This window comes from Hypanus sabinus, chromosome 2 (assembly GCF_030144855.1).
Source record: "Hypanus sabinus isolate sHypSab1 chromosome 2, sHypSab1.hap1, whole genome shotgun sequence".
In the NCBI taxonomy this organism is placed as follows: Eukaryota; Metazoa; Chordata; class Chondrichthyes; order Myliobatiformes; family Dasyatidae; genus Hypanus; species Hypanus sabinus.
In genome coordinates, this window is record NC_082707.1 from 96,078,799 (window position 1) to 96,104,713 (window position 25,915).

The window sequence follows — 25,915 nt, forward strand, 5'->3', positions numbered from 1 at the left end:
CTCATCTGAAAGTCTGAAAGGTTGTACATGTTAGTAATTGGTTTATCATTGTCACATGTACTAAGGCACAATAAAAATCTTTGCATGCCATTCAAACAGACCATTCCACACATAGTGCATCAAGGTAGTTATTGACTGCAATAAAATGGGGATGCTGCTCATGTTCCCATTAGCATTAATCCTTGAGAAGGTTCAGAGCTTCAAGTTCCAAGAAGTGAACGGTACCAATAGCTTGTCCTGGTCCAGCTACGTGGACGTCATGTTCAAGGAAGTACCTCTACTTCCTCAGGAGGCTGAAGCTCTGCACATTACAGAAACCAGCCTTCCCTCCATGGATTCTGTCTACACTACTCACTGACTTGTTAAAGTAGCCAACATAATCAAAGATACTCACCCAAACCACATATTCTCTCTTCTACCTATTCCCATCAGGCATGAGATACAAAAGCCTGAAATACAGACCTGCAGGCTCAAAGACAGTGTCTATCACATTGCTATGACTACTAAATGGGCCCTTAGTATGAAACCTCACAATCTACGTCATTGTGGCCTTACACCATACCGCCCACCTGTACTGCACTTTCTCTGTAGCTGTAACACTTTATTCTGTTATTGGTTTCTCTTGAGCTACCTCAATGCACTGATAAAAAGACCTGTATGAATGGCATGCAAAACAAAGTTTTTTCACTCTACCTTGGTACATGTGACAACAATAAACACATTTACCAATTTAGTTAAAAGAAAACAGAATGCAGAATATAGACTTACAGACACAGATTCGCTCAGTGGACACTGTACTCAGTACCCACGTGATATATTTTCAAGTCCAGAGGATATGTGGCTTGCAGGTTAACTTCCAGGTGGCCGTATTCCTATGTTTTCACTACCTGTGTCCTCTAGCTGGTAGAGAATGTGGGTTTGGAAGGTACTAACAATGGTGGGCTGCACTTCATCACATAGGCAGTACAAACTGCTGCTACTGTGTCGATGGTGCTGGCATCAGAGAGACAGTGCTCCCAGGATGAGTCTATCCCATTGCACTTCGGGCGTGCTGACGTCCCCAAAGGTGGGATACTTTACTGCAAAAGTTGTGGTAGTGGGAGACTGCATTTGTCTGGCCTCTAGTTTAAAAAAAAGATGGTGGAGTGAATGAATAGATGCGTATGGGGTTCCTATCGGGTGGGCTGCTCTACCTTGTATGGGTGTTATTGAAGGTGCATTCATCCAGGAAAGTAGACAGTATTCCATCACACTCCTGACTTGAGCCTTGTAGATGGTGGACAGGGTTCGGAGAATTAGGAGGTGAGTTACTCACCATAGGTTTTTGAACCTCCAACCTGCTCTAGTAGCCACAATGGCCATTCCAGATCTGTTTCTGGTCAGTGTTAACTCCCAGGACATTAACAGAAGGGGAATTCGGTGATTGTAATTCCAATGAGGAATGTCGGAGGGTGATAGCTGGATCCTTTGTTGGATATTGGCATTGGCTGGCACTTGTCTGCCATGAATAGGTTACTTACTACCTATCTGCCTGGGCTGGCCAGATGTCTGCATTTGGACAGAGTGACAGTGAGGAATTGGCAGTAGATGTCACGGGTTTGGGTTGTAATGCACAGTCAATGCATTCTCACCTCTGACACCACTCTATTTTGTACCTTCTCCGACAGCTCTGCCTTTTGCAAGGGCAAGGATCAATCCAAAAAAACATCTGTATGAAATTGTACAGGTGTAGAGTCAGAGGACCCACTGAGAACATACCAGCCATCACAAATCCACTGACACCAATCCACATGAAGTAACACTGGGACAAAGAGGTCCAGTAAATGACTGGATTTATGGATGGGGGGTTTTCAATTCAGGGGACATGATTTCAAGATCAAGCCACTTAAATGAGTTACATAGAAATGTCTCCTCGCTGTGGGTGTTGAGAATCTCTGAAAGTCTCTTCATGACTGGACTCTGGACACCTGGATTGTTATAAGTATTTGAAGAGGAGGTAGGCAATTTTTTGAAATATCGAGTGATTGAGGGGAGTAGATGAGGCCTTGAGTAGATCAGCCACGGTTGTATTGAATGGTGGGAAAGTGTAAGGGTTAGAGAAGCCTACTCCAGCTCCTGTTTTATTGTGGAAACTTCTACAGACGCACAGTGGAGAGTGTCCTGACTGGTTGCATCACATCCTGAAATGGAAAAGATCACAGAAGGTGGGGGACACAGCCCAGCCCGCTGAGCACAGTTACAAGCTGCCTTACAGGAAAGCACGTTCAAGGCTTTCATGCTCCCAGTGTCATTTAGTTACTGCAGCATGACCTGCAGTTTTCTGTAGTTTTCATAAAATCTATTGTATTTCTTCATTTTCCAGTAAATGCCTGAAGGAAGACAAATCTGAAGGTAGCATATGGTGACATACATGCACTTTGATGATAAATTTTCTTTGACTTTCGACTTTGAAACTCAGTCTGGCACAGTGTTAGCAGATTCCAAACTATGTACATCAGATCAGTCTCTGAACTCAAATCTCAGAGAGGTCTCCCCTAACTTGAACTCCACTTTCCTCCCTCCCTCTGAGCGTCCAGTGGCCTCCGCAACAAAGCCATCCACAACTCCTTACACACCTTGCTGTGCACAACTGGTCTCAGTAACTCACCTTCTGGTACATAGCGATGTAGATGGAGAAGCCAAAGGAGTCGGTCAGTCCAATTTTGCTTGCCAGGGTCTTGCACAACTCACTGGCTGTGGTAGCAGAGTCAATGCAGATGGAGTAGCTCCGTGCGCTCATCAATGTCACAGTCACCTTCATTGGCTGCTTTGTCTTGGATGCCTGTCAGAAACAGGAAAACAGACTTTGCTTCTCAGTCGCCTAGCCACAAAATACACTGGTCCATAGAGAATACCTTTCCTCAATGACTGCCCATGTGCCAAGGCCTGTCTGCACTCTGCCTGCAGCAGAATTCTCTCTCCACGTATGCTGCCTGACCTGCTGAGTATTTCTAGCATTTTCTTTATTTTGGATTTCCAACATCGACATTTCATTTCTCACATTTGCTTCTGTCTACCTGGAAAGAGATAACTACACACAGGAAACACACCCGCATATGCAGTGTGCAGCATGTGTGCGTGTGTGTGAGAGAGAGTGAGAGAACCATGCCACTCCCAGATAACACAAAACCTTTATCTCAGACTCCCTCTGTTGTAAACAGCAACTTCTGCCACTGTAGGAGTGACCATCAATCCGTCCCTGCCTCACTTACCCCTTTCCTCCCTACCCCCCCCACACAGTCTTCTCTCACCTCCTTCTCCCCAATCTCTCCCACACCAGTCCCTCACCTTCCATACTCGTTTCTCCAAAACAGCGACCCTCCCCACTTAGCAGTGCCACCCCCCCCCCCAACTCAGGTGCACGCACCTCCAGCTCCAGGTAGCTCGGCGGCTCTGTCCGCACTCCGTTGACTGCCGTCCGCCACAGCCGCTCCTCGCAGAATGGTGCGTACCCCACTGGTCCAGCTCGAAGGAAGTTACGCAGATACTGATGAAGGCAAGCACACGAGAGGTGAAGTCAGACACTCATTGAGGGAAGCGTTACTGACAGTGTGGCCAGGAGACCCAGGCTAACCTCAGGGTGAATCCCAACACGAGCTTGACAAAACCGCACCTCAGACCCAAATGCCACAAACACTGAGTTTTCCAATTTCAGGTAACTCTTACCTCCTGTGACCCTCCCCTTCTCTCCTCCGGTCTATCTCCATCCTCCCACTTCTGTTCCATTTTCCTATACCTCCTCCTCTCTTCACTATTTTTGCCCCCTTCTCACTCCTGGGCCTATCGTCAACTACCCAGATACTTCTCCCTCCCTATTTGGTTCCACCTGTCCTTCAATGGCTCCCACTGGCAGCCTTTGTCTCCCCATTCTTCACCCTACAGAAGCTGTCTCCAACCTGCACTCTGACCTTCTGCCTCATGGCTCGATCTGCCTGTCTGCTTCCACGTATCTCTATCTCCCAACCACTCTGACGTTGTCATATACACCAGCACAATGAAATTCCTTGTTCAAATGAAGCTCGCAGACTACAGTATAATGGTTACATTAAATAAAACGATGAGCACAGATTACAAGGTTCTGAATAGGGAGTTCAGGGAGTTAGGGGCTAACTTAAAGGGCAGAAGCTCCAGGGTTATGATCTCAGGATAGCTGCCCATGCCATGTGTACAGAAGATTATAAAGTTTAATATGTGGTTAAGGAGTTGGTGTAGGAGGGAGGGCATAAGATTTTGGATCATTGGGCTCTCTTCCAGGGAAGGTGGGACCTGTACACTTGGGAGAGTTTGCACCTGAACTGGAGGGGGATTAATATCCTAGTGGGAAAGTTTGTTAATGCTGTATGATGGGGCTTAAACTAGAGCTGCAGTGGAATGGGAACCAGAGTGCCAGAGCAGGTAATGGAAGGTTGTGGAGGCAGATGACGGTAAGACTTCAGACAAAGCCGGGAATCAAAAGGTTGAGCATGGTGCAACTACTGTCCTGAGCTGTGTATATTTCAATGCAAGTATCATAGGAAAGGCGGATGATAATGCTGAAGATGAGGTAGCTGGTTTACAAACAGAGGCAATGTGTAAGAGGAGAGGTTGATGACAGGGCAAAATTGCAGTCAACAGGATGAGTTGCAATGTAAAAAGCGGACAAAATCAAAAAGGTGAATACAGGACTGAAGGTGTTGTATCCGAGTGCGTGCAGTATACGGTATAAGGTAAATGAACCTGCAGTACAGTTGCAGATTGGCAGGTATAGAACCATAGAACACTACAGCACAGTACAGGCCCTTCAGCCCTCCATGTTGTGCCAACCCATATAATCCTTAAAAAAAAGTACCAAACCCACACAACCCCGTAACCCTCCATTTTTCTTTCATCCATGTGCCTGTCCAAGAGGCTCTTAAATACCCCTAATGTTTCAGCCTCTGCCACCATCCCTGGCAAGTCATTCCAGGCACTCACGACCCTCTGTGTAAAACACTTACCCCTGATGTCTCCCCTAAACTTCCCTCCCTTAATTTTGTACATTGGTGCCCTGGGAAACAGGTACTGACTATCCACCCTATCTATGCCTCTCAAAATCTTGTAGACCAAGTATGATGGCGTGGGCATCACTGGATCATGGCTGAAAGAAGATTATAACAGGGAGCTTAATTTCCAAGGATACACACTATATTGAAAGGCCAGGCAAGAAATCAGAGAGAGCAGAATTGCTCTGTTGGTAAAAAATGAAATCAAATCATTATAAAGAGGCGACATCAGGTCAGAAGGTGTTGAACCTTTGTGGATAGAGCTGAGGAACTGCAAAAGGTAAAAATACCCTGATTGGAGTTGTATTCAAACCCCCAAACAGATGTGGTCTATAAGTTACATGAGAGATAGAAAACGCATGCCATAAAGGGCAATGTTACAATAGTCATGGGCTTTTTTGGGAAAATCAGGTTGGTGCTGGATTACAGGAGGGGGGATTTCTAGAGTCCCTACAAGATAACTTTTTAGAGCAGCTCTTGGTTGAGCCCACAAGAAGATCAGCTATTCTGGATTGGGTATTGTGCAATGAACCAGAATTGATTGGAGAGCTTAAGGTAAAAGAACCCTTAGGGGTGGGTGATCACAATATGATCAAATTTACCTTGAAATTTGAGAAGTAGGAGCAAAAGTCAGATGTATCAGTATTACAGTGGAGTAAAGGTATATGAGAGAGGAGTTGGCCAGAATTGATTGGGAAAGAACACTGGCAGGGATGACAGCAAAGCAATAATGACTGGAATTTCTGGAAGCAATTCAGAAGGCACAGGATATATATATCCAAAAGAGGAAGAGTTATTCTGAAAGCAAGATGACACAACCATGGCTAACAAGAGAAATCAAAGCCAACATGAAAGCCAAAGACAACAAATATAATAGATCAAAAATTAGTGGGAAGTTAGAGGATTGGGAAGCTTTTACAAACCAACAGAATGCATCTAAAAAGTCATTAAGAAGATAAAGATGAAAAATGAAAGTAGACTTGCCAGTAATGTTAAAGAGGATACCAAAAATTTCTTCAGATACATAAAGTGTAAAAGAGAGGCGAGAGTGAATATTTGACCACAGGAAAATGACGCTGGAGAGATAGTAATGAGGGACAAGGAAATGGCAGGTGAACGGAGTAAGTATTTCACATCAGTCTTCACTGTAAAAGACACTAGCTGTGTGGTGGTAGTTCCAGGTGTCGGGGGTCATGAAGTTACCATAACTAGAGAGAAGGTTCTTGGCAAACAGAAAGGTCTGAAGATACATATGTCACCTGAACCAGATGGTGTACAGCCCTGAGTTCTGAAAGAGGTGGCTGAAGGGATCATGGAAGCATTAGTAATGATCTTTCAAGAATCACTTTGTAATAAACACAACTCTGCTGATGCCTTTTTAATTCATATGTTTTGGTTTTGCCCTCAAATTGAAAAGTTTTGGCAGGAAGTATTCCATACCTTCTCACAACTTTTTAGGGTCCAATTTGACCCAAATCCCCTTACTGCCTTGTTTGGTATTATTGCAAATGAAGATATAACTTTAAATACTCCTAACCTACAGGTTTTAGTTTTTACTCTTTTAGCAAGGAGAGCAATTTTGCTTAAATGGAAGGAGTCTACCCCTTCTACACATCTTCAATGGCTACGAGATATTATGTCTTATTTAAATTTAGAAAAGATCCGCTGCTCACTTAAATTCGAAACAATCTTTTTATGATATCTGGGGACCTTTCCTAAATTACTTTTCCAATTTATAAAGTTTAACAGGGCACAGACTTTTATGTATATTTTTGTCTTCTCTTCTTAAGTGAACATTTTTTTTTCTAATTATCCATCATCATCCATCAGCTTTTTTCTTTGGTAGTTGGTAGAGGGTTGACTTTTTTTATATAAAAAATTTCTTTTATGATGTATAACCTATCTTTAAATTTTCGATTACAGAGTGGTATACCTTTATGTGTTATGCTATAACATTTTGATCAATTTTATTACAATATATGAATGTACACATGTTGAGATGTATCTATGTGTTGCACTCTGTAAATCTTGTTTTTTTCTGAATAAAAATATTGTAAAAAGAAAGAATCACGATTCTGGAATGGTTCTGGAAGATTGGAAAACTGTAGAAGTCACTCCACTCTTCAAGGAGGGAGGGAGAGGGAGGGGGATGGAAGGGGAGAGAGAGAGAGGGAGAGCGGGAGAGAGAGGGGGGAGAGAGGGGGGAGGGAGGGAGGAAATTATAGGCCAATTAGTTTGAACTCAGTGGTTGGGAAGATGTTGGAATTGATTATGAAGGATGAGGTCTCAGGGTACTTGTGCAGGATTCACTAAAGGTCAATTTGCACGTTGAGCTTGCGGTGAGGAAGGCAAATGCAATGTTAGCATTCATTTCAAGAGGACTAGAATATAAAAGCAAGGATATAATGTTGAGACTTTAAAAAGCACTGCTGATGCCTCACGAAGTATTGTGAGCAGGTGTGGGCCTCTTGCCTTAGAAAGGATGTGCTGAAACTGGAAAGGGTTCAAAGGAGGTTCATAAAAATGATTCCAGGATTGAATGGCTTGTCATATGAAAAGCGCTTGATAACTCTGGGTCTGTATTCACTAGAATTCAGGAGAATGAGTGATGACCTCATTGAAACCTATTGAATGGTGAAAGATCTTGAGAGAATGGATGTGGAGAGGATACTTTTTATAGTGGGAGGGTCAGAATAGAGGGATGTCTTTTTAGAACGGAGATGAGGAGGAATTTCTTTAGCCAGAGGGTGGTGAACCTGCAAAATTCTTTGCCACAGGCAGCTGAGGAGGCCAGGTCTTTATGTACATTTAAGGCAGAGGTTGATAGATTCTTGATTGGTCAGGGCATGAAGGAATACAGGAGAAGGCAGGATATTGGGGCTGAGAGGAAAATGGATCGGCCACGATGAAATGATGGAGCAGACTCAGTGGGCCAAATTTCCTAATTCAACTCCTGTATCTTACAGTCTTATAAAGCAGAACAGTGCAAAGATTATAGAGCTAAAGAATTGCTGAAGTGACAATAACAGAGTTACCAGAAAGATAGAGAAGAATTCCGATAGCTTGGCTCTTGGGTCACTCATTAGTCTGGACTGTGAGCCTCAGATATGAAGTGGGGCTGGGGCTGGGGTCTGAACTGAAGGCTGGATCTGGAGTTGGAATCCAGAATGTCAGAGGTCAGAAAGGTGGGTGGGCTTGAGGCTGTAGCCAGGGTCTGGAGTGCCTACTGTATATATTTTTCCACTTGGTTTAATCTCATTGAATGATTTCTTGTATTATTGTGTAACAAAATAATGACATCCGATAGTCTGGAACATCTCAGCACCAGGGATGTCAGATCAACAGAGTTTCAGCAATGTATTGCAGATGAGTTAGCAGCCTGTTAGACTGAATACTATTTGTGCTTCTGCTTTCAAGTTGTGTGGCTGCTGGGTAAGATTTCTTGCTGGCAATCTGCCAAGAGATGGTTGCGAGGACAAGATGAGAGGAATGCACAGCTGTGGAAAGTGGCTACAGAGGAGGAGATTTGGCCATGGTGTTTGGAATTGGCCCAGGGCTGACCAGGATCTTGGCTGTAACAGGAGTAGGGTCAACTTGTTGACCTTCAGTTCCAGTTTGTGTTAGGACCTCAACATTGGGCTCCTGATATCTCCGGCTTGTCTGGCAAGAAGAGGCAAGGAAACAAGTCAATTGGCATCAAACTCGAGATCGCTGCAGCTTCAGTCATTGACTGAAATCCAAGTTGGACAGATGCCCAGCATTTCCCTGCTGCTGCCTTTCTTTACCAGAGAGCTCTGAGTGCTGCACTTCTGACCTAACGTGATGCCAGCATTAACAATGACCAACTCACAGTCAAGTTAATTCAACAACGCATTGGTCATAAAGTGGACTGCTAAAGGAAGTGTGCTTCATGAGGTGGGAAAGTGAGTGACATGGAACTGGCAAACAGAAATTCATCCTCAAAAAGCAGTGGAAGTAGTGTCCTTTTCAACAAATAAGGAGTGGAATGATGCCAGTGATAGAAGGAATGTGAGATCAATCACACTGTGGCCAGCCAGCATCTTATCTACACATTACATTGCGTAATAAACCATTAGTGGGTTTAAAGGGCTTGGCCTACCCCTACCCTAGAGTATTTCTCTGGAGGCCCACACACTGTTAAGTTACTGTTTACAAGTTTTGCTCACACTTTCATCACAGGACGAACAGGCCAGGACCTGTCCGGGGCTACAGGAAGGGTTCTTCACCAAACATCAATGCTCAGCAATACCTTACCAAACCTGACTAATAGGTTCACCAGTGTGCAGGCAGCAAAGCAGAACCAGCATGTAGATGTGTGGGGAGCACAGTGAAACTAACCTTCATAAAGCCCTCGGAGGGTGGAAAACAGCCAACACACAGGGACATGAGTATCCAGCCTCTGGCATAGACATTCTTGTTGTAACAGTCTGAAAGCTGCTTACAGATCTGACAATAAATCTCATCCCTGCAATAAAAACAAGGAAAGAGTCAGAAAAGCTGTCTCTGTGGATGAGCAATTTAAAGAACCACTTCCAACAGGTGGAAACATCAGGGACATTGAAGTTGCAATCTACACAAAGCAACAAAACAATCTGTGAGCTGTTGGAACAGAAAGGTGAACTCTCCTAAGAGCTACAGGAAAATGGGGCAAATGGTGCTGACTTGGAATTCTATTATTGTTCTGACAGAAGACCTCCTGAAACCCTCAGCAACTTCAGATCCCTAACAAATCAGAGTGACTCGACAGCACTGGGACTTGGAAAGTCAGTCTAAAACAAAGGGCCTTAGCAGCTGAGAGCAAGAGTGTGAACACTTCCTTCGTCCTTTCCGAAGAGAAGACGTTCACTAATATGCCTACCATTGTACTGTGATAACAGCTGCACCAAGAAGTTGGAGATGAGGATTTCCCTAGAGTTTTGAATGCCCTTAAAACAAACAGAAAGATGCTAAGCAGTGGTGAAGATGTGCCAAAGGAGATGAAGTGTTGCTCATCAGGAGAGAGCTGGTCAGCTCTTATCCACCATTAGCAAACAGGATGATTAGAGAATCCAAATGATGTCATACCCATCATTACCACTTCGAAAATAGATTTTAAACATTGCAGTTTCGAGCAAACATGAAAACTGTGTGGAAGCAAACAATGGAGGACCTCCTCAAGGTGCTTTGGTTTCCTCCCACATCCCAGAAACGTTCTGCTTGGTAGGTTAATCGGCCTGAGTATGTAGGTCAGTGGCAGAATCTGGGGGCAATTGGTGGGGAGAATAAAATGTAGAATGTAGAATTAATGTAAATGAGTAAGGTTGATGGTCTGTGCAGGGGTCCGAATGGCCTGATTTCAAGCTGTATTATTACAGCTCTCTATTATTAACAGCAGTCATCATCCTGCCAGCTTGATCTTCATGAGGACATAATGTTCTATATGGCTTATGGAAAGCTGATGCAAGGCCACCCCCTTCCCTCCATCTCAGCATTCCGAAGGGACCATTTCCACCGGTCTGCTCTTCTGTCTCCACCAGCCAGGAAAATTTCCCATGCATCCACAGGGGCTGCAACATTTGCCATTTGACTTTTTCTCTTCCCAATTGCTCATCTAATCTACTCCACTGTACCGTTGCCTCCTCCACACTGAAGAAACTAAACTTTGAGTGGATAACCAACATACCGATCAGTCTGCAGGGATAAAGGTCACTGATGTTGGGGAGTAAAACAGTCCAGAGCCGAGGGTAAAACTATTAATGCTCCAACAATTTCTATAGTTTTGATGAAAGGTAACATTAATTCTTTCTGCCCTGCTGCAGCTTAACTGACTGAGAGTTTCCAGCAAGTTTGTTCTCATTTAAAGCCCAGTATTGGAGCTTCCTGGCAGCTGGTCTAACTGAATGAACTGGTTCAATTTCCACCGTGTAGACAGAAGGGAAGTGCTCAGACTGCATAGAGGGACTGAGGAAGAATGGGCTGTAAAATGCACTCTGCTAACAGAGCAAATATCAACTTTGTCATTAAAGCTGAGTGCTGGCTAGTCAGGCAACAAGCAAGTCCTGTTCCGGAGACCAGCAGACAACAACTGCAGCCCAGTGAAGAGAAATTGTTGGTGACACACTCACAGGGAGGCTGATATAAGGAATCATCTCACAGACACAAACCTTCCTGTGGCTGACTCCTGCAAACTAACAGCATCCAGACAATGTCCTCCTCGATTGCAGGCACATAGGATTAGTTAGATTGGCACCAAGGTTGACACAGACATGGTGGGTGGAAGGCCCTATCCTGTGCTGTACTGTTCCATGTTGAGCTCAGTTTATAAACCACAGTGGACCTACAGTATGTTCTGAGCAATGTTAGCCAACAGGACCAGTGTAGAAGTAAATGTGATAGACAAGCTGCATTGGAAATTTATCCGAACTTACTGTAAGGAAGGAAAAACTGATGAACCTGTTTGGATTCGGACGGCCCTTCCCACTGTTAGACCTGGGTTTGAGTAGCACTGCCAAGCTAACACCTTAATCTATGGTACTTCAGGAGGGGTGGGGTCAATGGGTACCCCCACCACCTTGTAGTCATATTTCCACTATCTTCCAGGTTCTTTGCCATCTCCCTATAGAGTCTCATACCATTTGAACTGCTCAAGACTGGCAATGAGATTGTTCCTGGTCCAATCCCCATGCCTACCCCACTGAAAATGGAAAGTCCAGGAATTAAGCTTCCTTCTTCCTAACCCAGATTCTCACTGTGTCACCCTTTAACATACACCTACCAATGGCAGTTCACTAGAAAATATGTCTGAAATCATTTAATTTCATTCTGCAAACAGCACTGGGAAGGAGAAGAACCTGTGGCAGGAGCTGTCAGCACATACCTGATGCTGGGTCTGGCAATGGCATTACCAATAATGAAGTGAAGCTTTTCCAGGTTTGACATCGGTCTGTCCGAGACAGGATTCTCATCCAACAGCATTCCCCCTCCAGGTGTTTGAGTGTGGGAATCCTGCAGCATAAACCAGAAGAACATTTCTTACAAGGGAGATCATCAGCCAAGAGTTCCAGCTCCATAAAGCTGATGGTGTGTGGGCGGCAGAGTCTGGGTTGTTGGAATCAGTACAGGATTCATGCATATGGGTGGTTGCTCGTCTCGGAGGGCTGAAGGGCTGTGTGACTCTGTGATATTATCTTCTCCTTCAGACCATCCTAAGAGTGTCGGTCATTTTCCTCAATCTGCTAGCCCAGTAACAGGCTCAAACGCTACCACGCATCATTCTTCACTGAAGAGATCAAAATGAACGACCTTTCATCTGGTGGCTGGTTACATCCCCCTCCCTCTGTCCAGGATCCAAAGCAGAGTCCAGACCAGGCAGTGTTATTGGAACCACTCAGTTGCTCTATATTCCAGGTCAAATCATAAAGAAATAGAAGCAGGAGAAGGCCTCAAGCCTGCCCCGCCACACACTATGATCGTGGTTGATCTACACCAGGGCTCAACTCCTTCTGTGCCAGTTTCTCACAGCCCTCAATTCCCTGACCTTTGAAAAAATTATCCATTATCTCTGTACCTCCAATGATCCAGACTGCACAACGTTTTTGGGCAGAGAAGTCCAGTGGATCAGCACCTTCTGTAAGCAAAGTTCCTACCCACCTTATTGTTAAATGGCCACCCTAACCTTGTAACTATGTCCATTTGAGACATGGAAACATCCTAGTATCTACTCTAGTGGTCACCAACCTTTTTAAGCCCAAGATCCCCTACCTCGGCCTTAGTGAAAGACAAGATCGACCCCAGACCAATTAGTTACACGCATGTGCACTGGGGCAGAAAAGATCAGAAGTAAAACCTCACAACCTGGAAGTAGAAATAGTGTATGAACACCAGGGGTCCCCACCCTTTTTTGCACTGCGGACCACTTTAATATTGACAATATTCTTGTGGACCGGCCGACGGGGGGGGGGCACGCGGGGGTGTTAAACACGACGGGAATACAGCGATACTCGAAGCAGGTTCCTTATGTCCAGTCTATTCCGCAATTTAGTTTTCACAGCTCTCGGCACTTAGCTTCTGTCCCGCGCTGCTCAGGTTTTTTTCCGCTGAAAAAACTCATTGGGTTTGTCTTTAAGTGCGGGGTGCTTGGACTTAAGGTACCGAAGCAGTTCTGAGGGCTTCATTGCCTCATTAGGCAGCCTCCAGGCCTGAACTCCAGCCTCCGCCCGCCTGCCGCCAGACGCCTTGGTCAGGTGCGGCTGGTCGTGGGTGGGGTGAGAGGACAAGGTCAGGGCCGGAGGCCCCCGTGCCGGGGCCATGGCAGTCGCAGTCCGGAGAGAGTGACCGACCGACTGAGTGAGGAGTGCGACAGGGCACACCCGTGCCCCTTGTAGGGTCTATCGGCCGACAAAAGTTTGCTTCAGTAGATCCCAACTAGGTAGCTGTTCTGTTACTTATGAAACCCTGAGCCCGAATTAGGTCGTCTGCAAATATTTTAGCACCGGATTGCCCACGAACATTTGGTGTGCTAAACAGGTTTACAAGCCCATCTGTCCGTGCTCCAGGCCAGTAGCAACGGTACTTCCCGCCAGCCGCACGTAGCGGCCAGTTACCTGAGGCCAACCAGTGATCCCTGGCATGAGGGTGACACTGCGGTTAAGCGACTGATGACCTCGCGTGGGTTCAAGTTCAACAGTGGGCGCGACAGGGAATGAGGAAAGGTGCAGCTGACTCGTATCGTTCCCTCGCGGCCCGGTGGTTGGGGACCACTGAAGTACACTGTGTAGTGCAGGGGAGCTACACGCATGCGCACTGCTCAAAAAGAACAAAAGTAAAACCCCACAACCCAGAAACAATCTCTCAACAGTATTTGTGTATTTATTTTTCTTTTTTTTTGGGATCTACCGAGAAAGTCTCAAAGATCGACCAGTCGATCGCGATCGACAGGTTGGCAACCACTAATCTACTCTGTCCTAATCCCTTACAATACAGCTAGGACAACACTTGGAACCCTTATGCTATAAGTAATCTGCTGCAGGAACTCAGAGGGTTGAGCACTACCTTGGGGGAAGAGGATTGAAAGCCCTGCCTCAGGACTGAGAGTGGAAACAGATGGCCAGTATCTGTAGTCTCTTATGTCTCCATGAGTCCCATGCTGTGGACCTAGACTCCTGCTTTGCCTCCTGGGTTCTCTTGGCCCCTGATGACAACTGCACAAGTCCACCAGCCTGAGACATAACACAAATGATGCAGTACTAAGAGGTCTCAGTGAGAGCGTAGGTCTGCATTCAGAGATGAAACATAGAAAACCTACAGCACAATACAGGCTCTTTGGCCCACAATGCTCAAAACCCATAGCCCTCCATTTTTCTAAGCTCCATGTAGCCATCAGGAGACTCTTAAAATATCCTATCGTTTCCGCCTCCACCACCACCGCTGGCAGCCCATTCCACGCACTCACCACCCTCTGCGTAAAAAACTTACCACTGACTGTACCTACTCCCCAGCACCTAAAAACTGTGCCCTCTCATGTTAGCCATTTCAGCCCTGGGGAGAAGCCTCTGACTATCTACACAATCAATGCCTCTCACTATCTTGTACACCTCTATCAGGTCACCTCTCATCCTCCGTCACTCAAGGGAGAAAAGGCCGAGTTCACTCAACCTATTCTCATAAGGCATGCTCCCCAATCCAGGCAACATCCTTGTAAGTCTCCTCTGCACCCTTTCTATGGCTTCCACATCCTTCCTGTAGTGAGGCGACCAGAACTGAGCACAGTATTCCAAGTGGTGTCTGACCATGGTCTATACATGTGCAACGTTACCTCTTGACTCTTAAACTCAATCCAACGATTGATGAAGGCCAATGCACCATATGCCTTCTTAACCATAGAGTCAACCTGCACAGCTGCTTTGAGTGTCCAATGGACTGGGACCCCAAGATCCCTCTGATCCTCCACACTGCCAAGAGTCTTATCATTAATACTATATTCTGCCATCATATTTGACCTACCAAAGTGAATCACCTCACACTTATCTGGGTTAAACTCCATCTGCCACTTCTCAGCCCAGTTCTGCAACCTATCAATGTCCCATTGTAACCTCTGACAGACCTCCACACTACTCTCCTTTGTGTTATCAGTAAATTTACTAACTCATCCCTTCACTTCCTCATCCAGGTCATTTATAAAAAAATCAACAAATGTAGGGTTCCCAAAACAGATCCCTGAGGCACACCACTGGTCACTGCCCTCCATACAGAATATGACCCATCTACAGCCACTCTTTGCCTTTAAAAAGTAGTCTGGACAGGGATTAGTGAAACCACCAGCCTTCTCTTCTCTTGAATGAGAGAGGCACACTCGCCTTCAAGCCTAACAGTAGGCAGAGGTGTGAGAGCACAGTTTGTTGCTGCATTGTAACACAGAAGGCTTATAATCAAATAATTTGTTAACATTCAGATTGCCCTACTGTTAATGGTTACAAAACTTTACCTCAGTGGGGTACATGTCATCACTGATACACAGGCATATAAAGCAACTAATAGGGAATAAATCATTTTTATACAGAGAGTCTTGATACATTGCTAATCAAAGGCCAAGTGAATCCTTTTGGGGGTTGGTATAAAGGATTGTCTATGGAACCTACCGCCTGTCCTATATTCCACTGTACATACCACCCTCAACATAGTGCCTGGTAGAACAGGACCTCCTCACCCACCCCACCAGAACAGCTGGGCAAAGGTGAAAGGATCCCATCATGGGAGCGTGTCTGAAGGACGTTTGAGTGCAAGGATAGGAAGAAGTGAGTGGTGTTGGGGAGAACAGTGGATTTCAGGAGAAGATGAAGGTCGGTATTGGCATTAGTTTATTATTGACACATTTCCTAGATATAGTGAAAAGACTTTGTTTACATGTTATCCACACAGATCACGTCACACATAGGTACATCAAAGTAGTAAAAAGATAACAAACGGAATGTAGAATATAGAGAAAATGGACAAATATAGTGGAAGGGCTACAACAGGGTAGATTAAGAGATCATTAATGTTCAACATGTGAAAGGTCTGATAACAAGATAGAAATTGTCCTCAAATCCACTGGTACATGCCCTTACGCTTTTGGATCTTCTGCCTGACAGGAGTGGAGAGAAGAGAGAATGAATAGGCTGATGTGTACAGAGAGGCTGTAGCTCCTGACATTAACCAAAGGAGACGGTTATGAGGTGATTATGAATCAGGAAACATGCGATGTCCAGCAGATTACTGGGTGGGGGGAATCAAACGGTGAAGGTGATCACCAATGATCCCAGAGGAAGACTGACAGCTCAGATCCCCATTCCTGAGTCGTTGGCCCTGTGGCTAGGATCTACTGAAGGGTCCTTTGGTAGGACAGTGGGGTCCCATCTGACCAGAGTATACTAATTCACACCATTGTGTGGCTCCTGTGCATAATGGACATATCTGGGTCTATACTCCTCCATTTCTCTAGTAACAGAACACAGTTAGAGGACAGACCTTACCTCATCTGAGGTCTGGTTTGTAGTTATGCAAGCCTTCGACTTTCTGCCAAGGGAGTCATATATCTGTGTCATGATGGAGTCCTTCTTCTTCTCTGAGGCCTTTGCAAATGTCTTGGGCTCTGGAAGATCTCCCATGAACCTTAGGATAATATTCCATACGGCCAGGGAAGCCTGTAGAAGCAGATTCCACACATTAGTAAAGTGACATACACAGCCAGTTCAAAACCTCTGGGCCCAGCTGGTGATTGAATTAGGAGTGACATCGTGACACCACATTTCAAAGTAGAACCTGAGCTCTTTAGTGTAATTATCTATGGCCCTTTCAGATAGGCAGACAGAAACTTCCAACCATCCCAAGTCAATTCCAGGGTAGCACAGTGCTCTGCTCCACAGCACCAGGGACATGGGTTCAATGCTGACCTCGGCCACTGCCTGTCTGGAGTTTGCATGTTCTCCCTGTGGGTTTGTTTTTTGAAGTGCTTCAGTTTCCTCCCACATTTCAAAGACGTGCAGATTAGTAGATGAACCAGTCACTGTAAGTTGCCCCTAGTGTACTGGTGAGCGGGAGCTAATGAGAATGTGGTGAAATTAAGACAGGATAAATGGAGAATTGGTATAAGTAGATTCAATAAATTAAACGGCCTGTTTCTCTTCTGTCTGCTTGATTGTTTCTTCAATTAAAGCAACATAAAGTTGGATGGATCGTTGGGAAGCCAGTGAGTTGTGTCAGTGGCTCCCAGCATTTCTCCCAGGATGGGCAAAATTCACCTACCAGGATGTCAACTTGGTTCTCGTGGAAGAGCAGAGGATGTCGGAGAGGCCGTCGGATATGAGTGGGAGTAGAAGACCCTTGGAAATAAGTGGCAGCGTATTTTGCGAAGGTGTATTGGTCCAGATCGTCCTCCTCACCAAAGTCAGAGGATAGAGAGGTATCATCTAGATCAAACTCCTCCAGTTTCTGCTGATTCACCACCAGGTCCTGAAAAAGACCAAAAGTAACGAAATGTGAGCAACCGAGCTTGATCACCTGTGAACAGGTGTCAGCGTTACAGAGTGGGATCTCCCTGAGGATATGCTGCCTGCTCCTATGGATTTCAAAAGTAGCTGAGATCTTAGTAGTGAAGATCAACCAATCAATCAAATAATCTATTGTAATCATGTAATGGTCAGTAGACAGCCCCAGTGATGGAGGCAAATATAATTCAGTAATTAACTTTTATAAGAACTAACAGACCAGTTGCTCAGCTGAGCTTGGAAGCAGCTGCTGGCATTGAGTTCCTGACACACAGACCTGGTTATGTTTGAGGTCACTGGAAGTCATGAACCTCAAGGACTGTACTGATGTCAGCTTTAGTAATGGTTCCTTAAACAGCAGAGTTACAGGAGAAATTGGGTTGATAAAACTGGGTTATTCTGTGAGAGCAACACACACAGCGTGCTGGAGGAACTCAGCAGGCCAGGCAGCACCTAGGAAAAGAGTACAGTCGACTGCAATTGATGTGTGTGGCTCGGATTTCCAGCATTGCAGATTTTCTCTATTTTACGGGTGAACAGGAGCAGTTATTTCTCAAACATGGAAGGCATAAAATGCTGTTGGAGTTAAGCCTTGGATGTTTCACCAGTGAAGCGAAAGATCCTGTAATAAATGATATTCCCACCGAAAATTCAGAAGACTAGTTTCCTGTCCACAACCAGAAATGGGTGCAGTGTTACGGCCGTCTAGTGTTGAATGAAACGGAAGCCCTCACTTGCAGGACAATTTCAGCCACAGTAAGGAGGACAAACCTGTGGGATGGTCTGGTTTACACTGATACTTAATTGCACAGCAACATTTATTTTGCAGATGCACAAAAGAATTTCCAGGGCAGGAATCCTGCCTGAAATGTCATGGAAGACTATAACATTGGGACAGCAGGTGGTATGCTCTGCTGTCAGAAGACCCCTGTATTGAGCGATCCCTCTCTCTCTCTCTTCTGATGGTGAGTGAGAGCCTGTTGGTCCCTGAGACAGGGGCTTGGAGGAGCAACGTGGAAGACTGTAACATCGGAACAGTGAGCTGCTGGTCTCTGCTCTCGTTGTCACAGGAGCCATCTCTCTCTCCCTCACTGGTGAAGGACTCTTTGGGGAGTTTTGCTATCACTTGCTTGGTGGGATGCTTTTACTGGTGTAAGTGGGGGGGTGGGGGGGAGGTTGATGCTTCTGCTACTGCTTGTGTGTGGAAGGGGGAGGGGCACTTTGGGGGTTCCAATGTCACTATTATTCTCTCTTTGAGGTTATTTGTTTCATGGATGTCTCTGTGAAGTGCAAGAATTTCCAGATAGTATACTGTATACTTTCCCTGATATTGAATTGAATTATTTAAACCATTTATATAATCCAGGACTCCAGGGGCACAAGCAGAGATTACTTATCCCTGAATTATGAAATCGAGCTGGGATCCAAAAAGAAAATCTCCACTTCCTCGTCTCATTGAACAATCAGTGAAGATCTTATCTGGGAAATTCTGGTACTTAATTCCTGAAATGGAACTATTACCTCAAATCCTGAAGGACCTTCTTTGTCTGAACTTGCCAGCACACTTGGCAAGAAGCTGAAGATGTTGTCCACCATCTCCAGGTCCCTGAGGGTCTCAGCCTTCTCTTCTTCCTGCTGTGCCCTCAAGAACTTTTCTCTCTGCCTCCTCTCATTCACCATGTCCTGTTTGGATATCCTTGCCTGTAGAGAGAGACATGATTTGTTTATTAACATGGGTCAGGTGGGTGAGGTACATTTTCATCAGTCAGGAAACTAGGAAGGAATCCAAAAGGAGATTGCTTCTCTCAGATATGGTCCCTGCTGGCTATCCAGCGTCTGGAGACCATCTTCTGTGGCCACATGATTTGGAGGAGTTTACAAGCAGCCTCTAGACCTCAGATGGCAACTTTCGTCTTTTCCAATCTTGGCCTTCTCAAAAATTTTAATTTTTTAATGAATCATTAAAAAAATAACTGACTCAGATTTCAATAATTAAATATGATACTATTTGAAAAATGTAAGTTCATTTCTAGCACATTTATAAATGTGTTTGTAATACATTATGTACACCAGCTAGTCAATACATTAGTGAGATCATACTTGGGTGCTGTGTGCAGTCCTGATCTCCTGGGTATGGGAAAGATGTCATTAAGCTAGAAACCAGTGTAGAAACTATTCTCATGGATGTTACCAGTATGGGAGAGCTTGAGCTATAAGGACAAATTAGGTAGGCTGGGATTTCTTTCTGGAGTGTCGGAGGCTGAGGGGTGAGGTTTATAACATCATGAGGGACGTAGATCAGGTGGATTGTCACACTTTCCTAAGGTACAGAAGTCTAAAACCGGAGGGTGTAGAATTAAGGTGAGAAAGGAAATTTTTAAAGGGGATCTGAGGGGTGACCTTCACACAGAGTGTGGTGGGCATATGGAATAAGCTGCCAGAGGAAGTGGTGGAGGTGGGTACAATTATAATATAGAGGTATTTGGACAGGCATACTGAAAGGTTTAGAGAGATATGAGTCAAACGCCGATAGCCCAAGTAGATAATTTGGTTAGTATGGATGAGTTGGGCTGAAGGACCGTTTGGCCCTATATAACTCAATGACTGTAAATTAAAACTTTATTTTTAATTCAAATGAAGAACTAAAATTAATTTCCCTCAGTCTCTCCATCCAGTTTGGCCAGCTGCGCCTGTATCTCCTCTGATCTCTGTGCTCAGGGAGTCGATACTCCAGCCGTTAAGGAGAACGTCACAGACCAAGACCCTCATCTCTAGCAACTCCAGCCTTCTGGAAGTCTGACCCATGGAGTGGACCTTCCCAATGGTTCCCCTCCAGTACAATGGTGAAATGTAGGTGTATCTCCACCAAAACAAGGATTTGATTTTATCATAGAACAGTGGACTAAAATATAGTAAACAGGAGCAACAGAAGACCCTTCAGCCCTTTGATCCTGTCGTGTCCCAACAGAATCTACCTCAATACTTTCTTCCCTTACTCATCCTGTTCCCAATGAGACTCCACAGTAAAAAAAATTCCAAAGATTCATCCCCATCCCCGAGTGAAAACATTTTTCCTCATCTCAGTCTTCAAAGGCCTACCCCTTATGACCAAGACCCTTCACAATTAATAAAATCAACTTTTCAATTTTTTCAGTCACCTGGACTCAATGACAGGGAAACAACTTCTACTTCACCTCTCCTTCCTCTCATTCACCTCCCTCTACTTACACCCTGCTGTTGGTAGTAAGCCTCCCTCCCCCACCTCCCAGGCAACAACACCATCATTTGTGTCATTCAGTCTCTCCTGTTCTCCGCGGTGCCACAGCCCCTCCTTGTGTTCTCTGCTCATCTCCCCTTCCTCTGCAACTTAAAACAAGTTTGGTTTCTAACCATTTTCCAATTATGATGGAGGATCATCAACCTGCAACATTAACTCTTCTTTCTCTCCACAGATGCTGCCTAGCACAAAATATTTCCAACATTTTCTGCTTGTATCCCAATTTGAGACTTGAGTCCGAGGTTTAATTATGGAAATGTGAGCTGTGAGATCCTGGGGCAGTCAGTGGTTTTTGCAATATGCCACGCTGGACTGGGGTGAGTTGGTTGTTGATCTGTTGTAGATCCAAGATCCCTTCAGCGGTCAGCAAGGATCTCTCACCAACCAACAGACACCAGGTACTTTCAGAAGTGTGTTATGTCCTGAAGTGTTTGCAGGGCTAGACGTTGAGTCAATCATACCGATGTTCTTGTGTCCATCTCTTCATCTCCCACTGTGATGCCAACTAACTTCACATGCCGTCGTTTGCCTGCACCACCGAGCTGCCCCATCCCAACACCATGAATGGCCTGCGGAGGTTAAAGGATGAAGACTTGTAGATGTGAAGTTGAGTGAGTGCTTTTAACATCGTAGGTTAACCTTATCCGCACCCAACCCCAATGCAGCCAGGTGCAAGGGGCATCCAGATTCATTTCCCACACACTACTATCCCCTGCCTGAACCTCCACACACACACACAGCCTACTCTTACACTTCTACCCATTCACAGGCACACCACTACATACACACAGGAAGCTCCACCACTCACATCTACTCAGAAACACACACACACACACATCTATTCATGTGCTACACATGCACATACACTTACAGGTATAAACACACACACACACACACAAAATCCCAGCACATTTTCATGGGGTATAACTCGTGTTTCCTCGCATGGCTTTACTCCAGTAGCTGACACTGCTGCGCATTGCTGAGTGAGTGTTCCACTGTCAGCTAATGCCAAAGTTTCCCCCATCTCCCCCATTCCCACCCCATCACTGTCCCCTTCTGGACAAATAATCATCCCTGACTCAACCTGATTGTAGTTGGATGTTGTTTCTGAATGTCAGAGAGGAGTGTTTCCTGCACTACAGCTGTATGTCATTGGCAATAGTGTAGTTTGAGGTGGTAAATGTGTTTCCTCCGTGCCCCACCACCTCCATCGCTTACGTCTTTCCTCTTTCTCAGATGTTTTTGCCGCACCAACAGCCCTCTCGTATAGGCCTGGATGATGATCAGAGCTTCCAGCCGCTTGCGGTGGTTCAGTCGTGCCAGGTAACCGTGGCACCGTGCCTGGAACAGGCTCACCAGCTGCCGGGTGTCTTGGTACTGTTTGGCCACTCTCTGCGAGTGATAGAGAGCCTGTAATCTTCCAAATCCTTGTCTCATCTGGGGCAGAAAACCAGAAACACCACAGATGAACGGCAGTGCCCGAGGATTGTTACACACAATGGTTATCTTGTGTCCGGAAGAAACTCATAATCTCCTCAAAGCAAGTATCACTCCCCACCACCCCACACCCTCTCCAAACTCAACCTGATAATTTGACACTTCACACTCCCCACTGTCCTGTATCAGCACCAACATATTCTGCCCATTTTTCCACATCAACACATTGCTGCTCGATAAAACCCACAGTCCCACTCTCTCCCACAGTCCAGTGCTAACATTAAACTGTCCCCTTCTCTCCCCACAGCTCAGTGTTTAACACTAAAGTCCCAATAAAACCCCCAGTCCCACTCTCTCCCACAGCACAGTGCTAATATTAAACTGTCCCCTTCTCTCCCCACAGCTCATGTTTAACACTAAGTCCCAATAAAATCCCCAGTCCCACTCTCTCCCACAGCGCAGTGCTAACATTAAACTGTCCCCTTTTCTCCCCACAGCTCAGTGTTTAACACTAAAGTCCCAATAAAACCCCCAGTCCCACTCTCTCCCACAGCCCAGTGCTAACATTAAACTGTCCCCTTTTCTCCCCACAGCTCAGTGGTTAACACTAAAGTCCCAATAAAACCCCCAGTCCCACTCTCTCCCACAGCCCAGTGCTAACATTAAACTGTCCCCTTTTCTCCCCACAGCTCAGTGGTTAACACTAAAGTCCCAATAAAACCCCCAGTCCCACTCTCTCCCACAGCCCAGTGCTAACATTAAACTGTCCCCTTCTCTCCCTACAGCCCAGTGTTAAACTAACGCCAAAGACCCACTCTCATCCCATGGTTGGTACTGACCCTAGAACACAGTAAATTGAGCGTCAGTAGCCCACTCGGCCTCTCAAGCCTGCATTGCCATTCAACAGCATCCGGGCTGATCTGCCCCAGGCCTCATCTCTTCTTCTGAGCCAACTCCCCATTGTCTTCAAATCCCTGATCATCTAAAAATATTCCTACCTCCTCTTTAAATGCTTCTAATCCCAACTGACTCCAAAGTCCCATTGTCATCCCATGTCAACTCCCGGCAACCCCTCACACACCTCTGCTGCCATGGTGAGGTCCAATCTTTCTTCCTCATTTCTGTCCCCTTTCCTACATGCCCTCCAGCCTCCTATCACCTCTTTTGTCCACCCCTTCCTCCCAGTTTCATCCACCCACTCCCCACCTATCACCCAACCACTCTCCCCAGACTCTCCACCATCTAGTTCTGATTCCACCTGCCATTCACTTCTCCCCTAATGCTTCCCATCTTGGCTCATCTATCAGAGTCCAGCACTGGCAGCCCTTTGTGTTCCAGCAGCAGTCTCCACCCTCGCTCCGTCAACGTTTTCATTAACCTGATTCCCACTCCATCCCTGCTCCCCTGGCAGCTTCTGCTTGTCATCCTTCGCCTCTCCTCAGTCCACCAATAACCTCAGACTCTTGTCTCACCACTCCCCATCTCCTCTCTAACTAGCCATCCCACTGGGTACAGTGGCGTAGTGGTCAGCACAATGCCTTACAGTACAAGCGACCCAGGTTCAATTCCTGCCGCTGTCTATATGTTCTCCCCTTGACCACGTGGCTGTTCCAGTCTCTCCCAAAGTCCAAGACATACCCATTGGTAGGTTAATTGGTCATTGTAAACGTCCCATGATTGGGCTAGGGTTAAATTGGGGGCTGCTGGGCAGAACGCCTCGAAGGGCTCAAAGGGTCCATGGTGTATCTCAATAAATAAATAAATCTACGCTCTCCACTGATTCTGGGTCTCGATCCAAAACATCCACAATACTTCTTCTCCCTGATCGAGCTGCAGAGTTCCTCCATCATCTGCTGTCTCTTATATCTCAACCCTAAACCTAATCTCACTGTCTCTTCCCAAAGCATAAAATTATTCCCAGCTCCCACACTTATGCACCACTCCCAGACTAATTCCCGCTACCCAGTTTCCTCTGTTTGCAACAGTCAGCCAATTTTCCCTGAAAACATGCCATAACGTTCACCTGATCATCTGCCTCCAGTGGCAAAGTATTGCTCTTCCCTGTAGCCCTAGAAGGCAACTCGTCCGAACTTCCCCGAAAACCTCAGTGCGAACTTGAACAGACAAGCTACTGCTCTCGGTGCTGTGGGTTAAGAAAACCCCACCAAGCCCCAAGTTCTGATTGATTTAGAAAGCCAAACACTTACCAATTTGTACTTCCTGCGACACTGCTGTCCTCTCCAGTGACTCTGAATCTTCAGAGCTGCAGCCCTCAGTCTCAGGAACTTATTCCTGTCAAAACAGGGAAGAAGAATGGATTTTTCTATGTACGTCTGTTAATTCTTCAATCAGATTCAACCTTCACTCCTGCTGTTAAGTGGTTTATTGTTGTCACATACAAAGATACAGTGAAAAGTTTTTCTTTGACAAAAGATGCCATGCATAACTACAGTGAGGTAGGAAAAAGAGAATAGAAAGTAGAATATAGTGCTGCGGTTACAGAAAAAATGTGATGCAGGAAAACAAATGAAGGGCCCGGCTCACGAGCTATAGTGAGAGATCAAGCAAATGAAGGAATTTAACAATCTGATAACAGCTGTCCCTAAGCCAGTGGTATACGTTCTCAAGCTTTTGTACCTTCTGCTTGAATGGAGAGGAGAGCAAATGACTGAGGTGGGAGGGGTCCTTATTTATGTTAGCTGTTTGCCTGAGGCAGTAAGAAGTATAGACAGAGTCAATAGAGGAGAGAGTGGTTTGCATAAAGACGAGAAAATCTACAGATGCTGGAAATCCGAACAACACTCACAAAATGCTGGAGGAACTCAGCAGGCCAGGCAGCATCTGTCCCATCACCTCCCTCTGGTGCTCCCCCTTCTCTTTCTTCCATGGTCTTCTACCCTTTTTATCAGATTCCCCCTTCTCCAGCCCTTTATCTCTTCCAGTGATCAGCTTCCCAGCCTTTTCATTCACCGCCCTCTCCCAGTTTCACCTATCACCTACCACCTTGTACTTCCTCCTTCCCTTCCTCCCACCTTCTTGATCGAACTTCTCATCATTTTTTCCAGTCCTGCCGAAGGGTCTCAACCCAAAACATCAGCTGTTTACTCCTCTCCATAGATGCTGCCTGGCCTGCTGAGATCCTCCAGCCTTTTGTGTGTGTTGTAGACTGGTTTGCATGGTGGACCGACTGGGCTACATTCACAACTCTGTAGTTACTGCAGTCTTGGGCAGAACAGTTGCCATCTAAGCTGTGACGAATTGTCTGACAACAATTCATATCCTGCTGCCTGTTTTCAGTCAGCTAGAAATCGGGATGTAGTGTCAAAATTCTGGAACGTGGAGAGAAAATGTGCACATCATCCTGTCTGGTCTGGGAGGAGGAGGAGAGATACCATTACAATTCTGCCTGGTCAAAGGGAGGAGGCACTGAGCAGGCCTCTCTGTTTGTCAACAAAGGGGGAAAGGACTGTTCTGACAAATCTCTACTGAAAAAGTTACTGTCCAGTGTGTGCTACTGAACAAGACTGTCCAGTCCATTCTCCTCTGGTCAATGAGGAGAGGGGGGCAGAATAATCCTGGCCATGCTACTGGTCAACACAACTCACTTTGCACTTGTG

At 45.7% G+C, this 25,915-nt stretch overlaps 1 protein-coding gene across 4 annotated transcripts in view; it reads right to left on the minus strand.

Moving 5' to 3' along the window:
- Positions 1 to 25,915, minus strand: part of LOC132381270 (unconventional myosin-VIIa-like) — a 137,889-nt gene that overhangs the window by 48,321 nt on the left and 63,653 nt on the right. For 3 of the 4 annotated variants that reach the window (XM_059950661.1, XM_059950669.1, XM_059950655.1), the window contains exons 20-29: positions 24,506 to 24,590; positions 22,080 to 22,298; positions 21,323 to 21,430; positions 19,106 to 19,285; positions 17,343 to 17,549; positions 16,571 to 16,741; positions 11,938 to 12,065; positions 9,420 to 9,546; positions 3,407 to 3,526; positions 2,648 to 2,821 (exon numbers count right to left, since the gene is read on the minus strand). In XM_059950661.1, coding sequence (XP_059806644.1) covers positions 2,648 to 2,821; positions 3,407 to 3,526; positions 9,420 to 9,546; positions 11,938 to 12,065; positions 16,571 to 16,741; positions 17,343 to 17,549; positions 19,106 to 19,285; positions 21,323 to 21,430; positions 22,080 to 22,298; positions 24,506 to 24,590 — 1,519 coding nt within the window. The remainder of the gene's footprint in view (positions 1 to 2,647; positions 2,822 to 3,406; positions 3,527 to 9,419; positions 9,547 to 11,937; positions 12,066 to 16,570; positions 16,742 to 17,342; positions 17,550 to 19,105; positions 19,286 to 21,322; positions 21,431 to 22,079; positions 22,299 to 24,505; positions 24,591 to 25,915) is intronic. The other variant, XM_059950673.1, reaches the window with a different exon arrangement.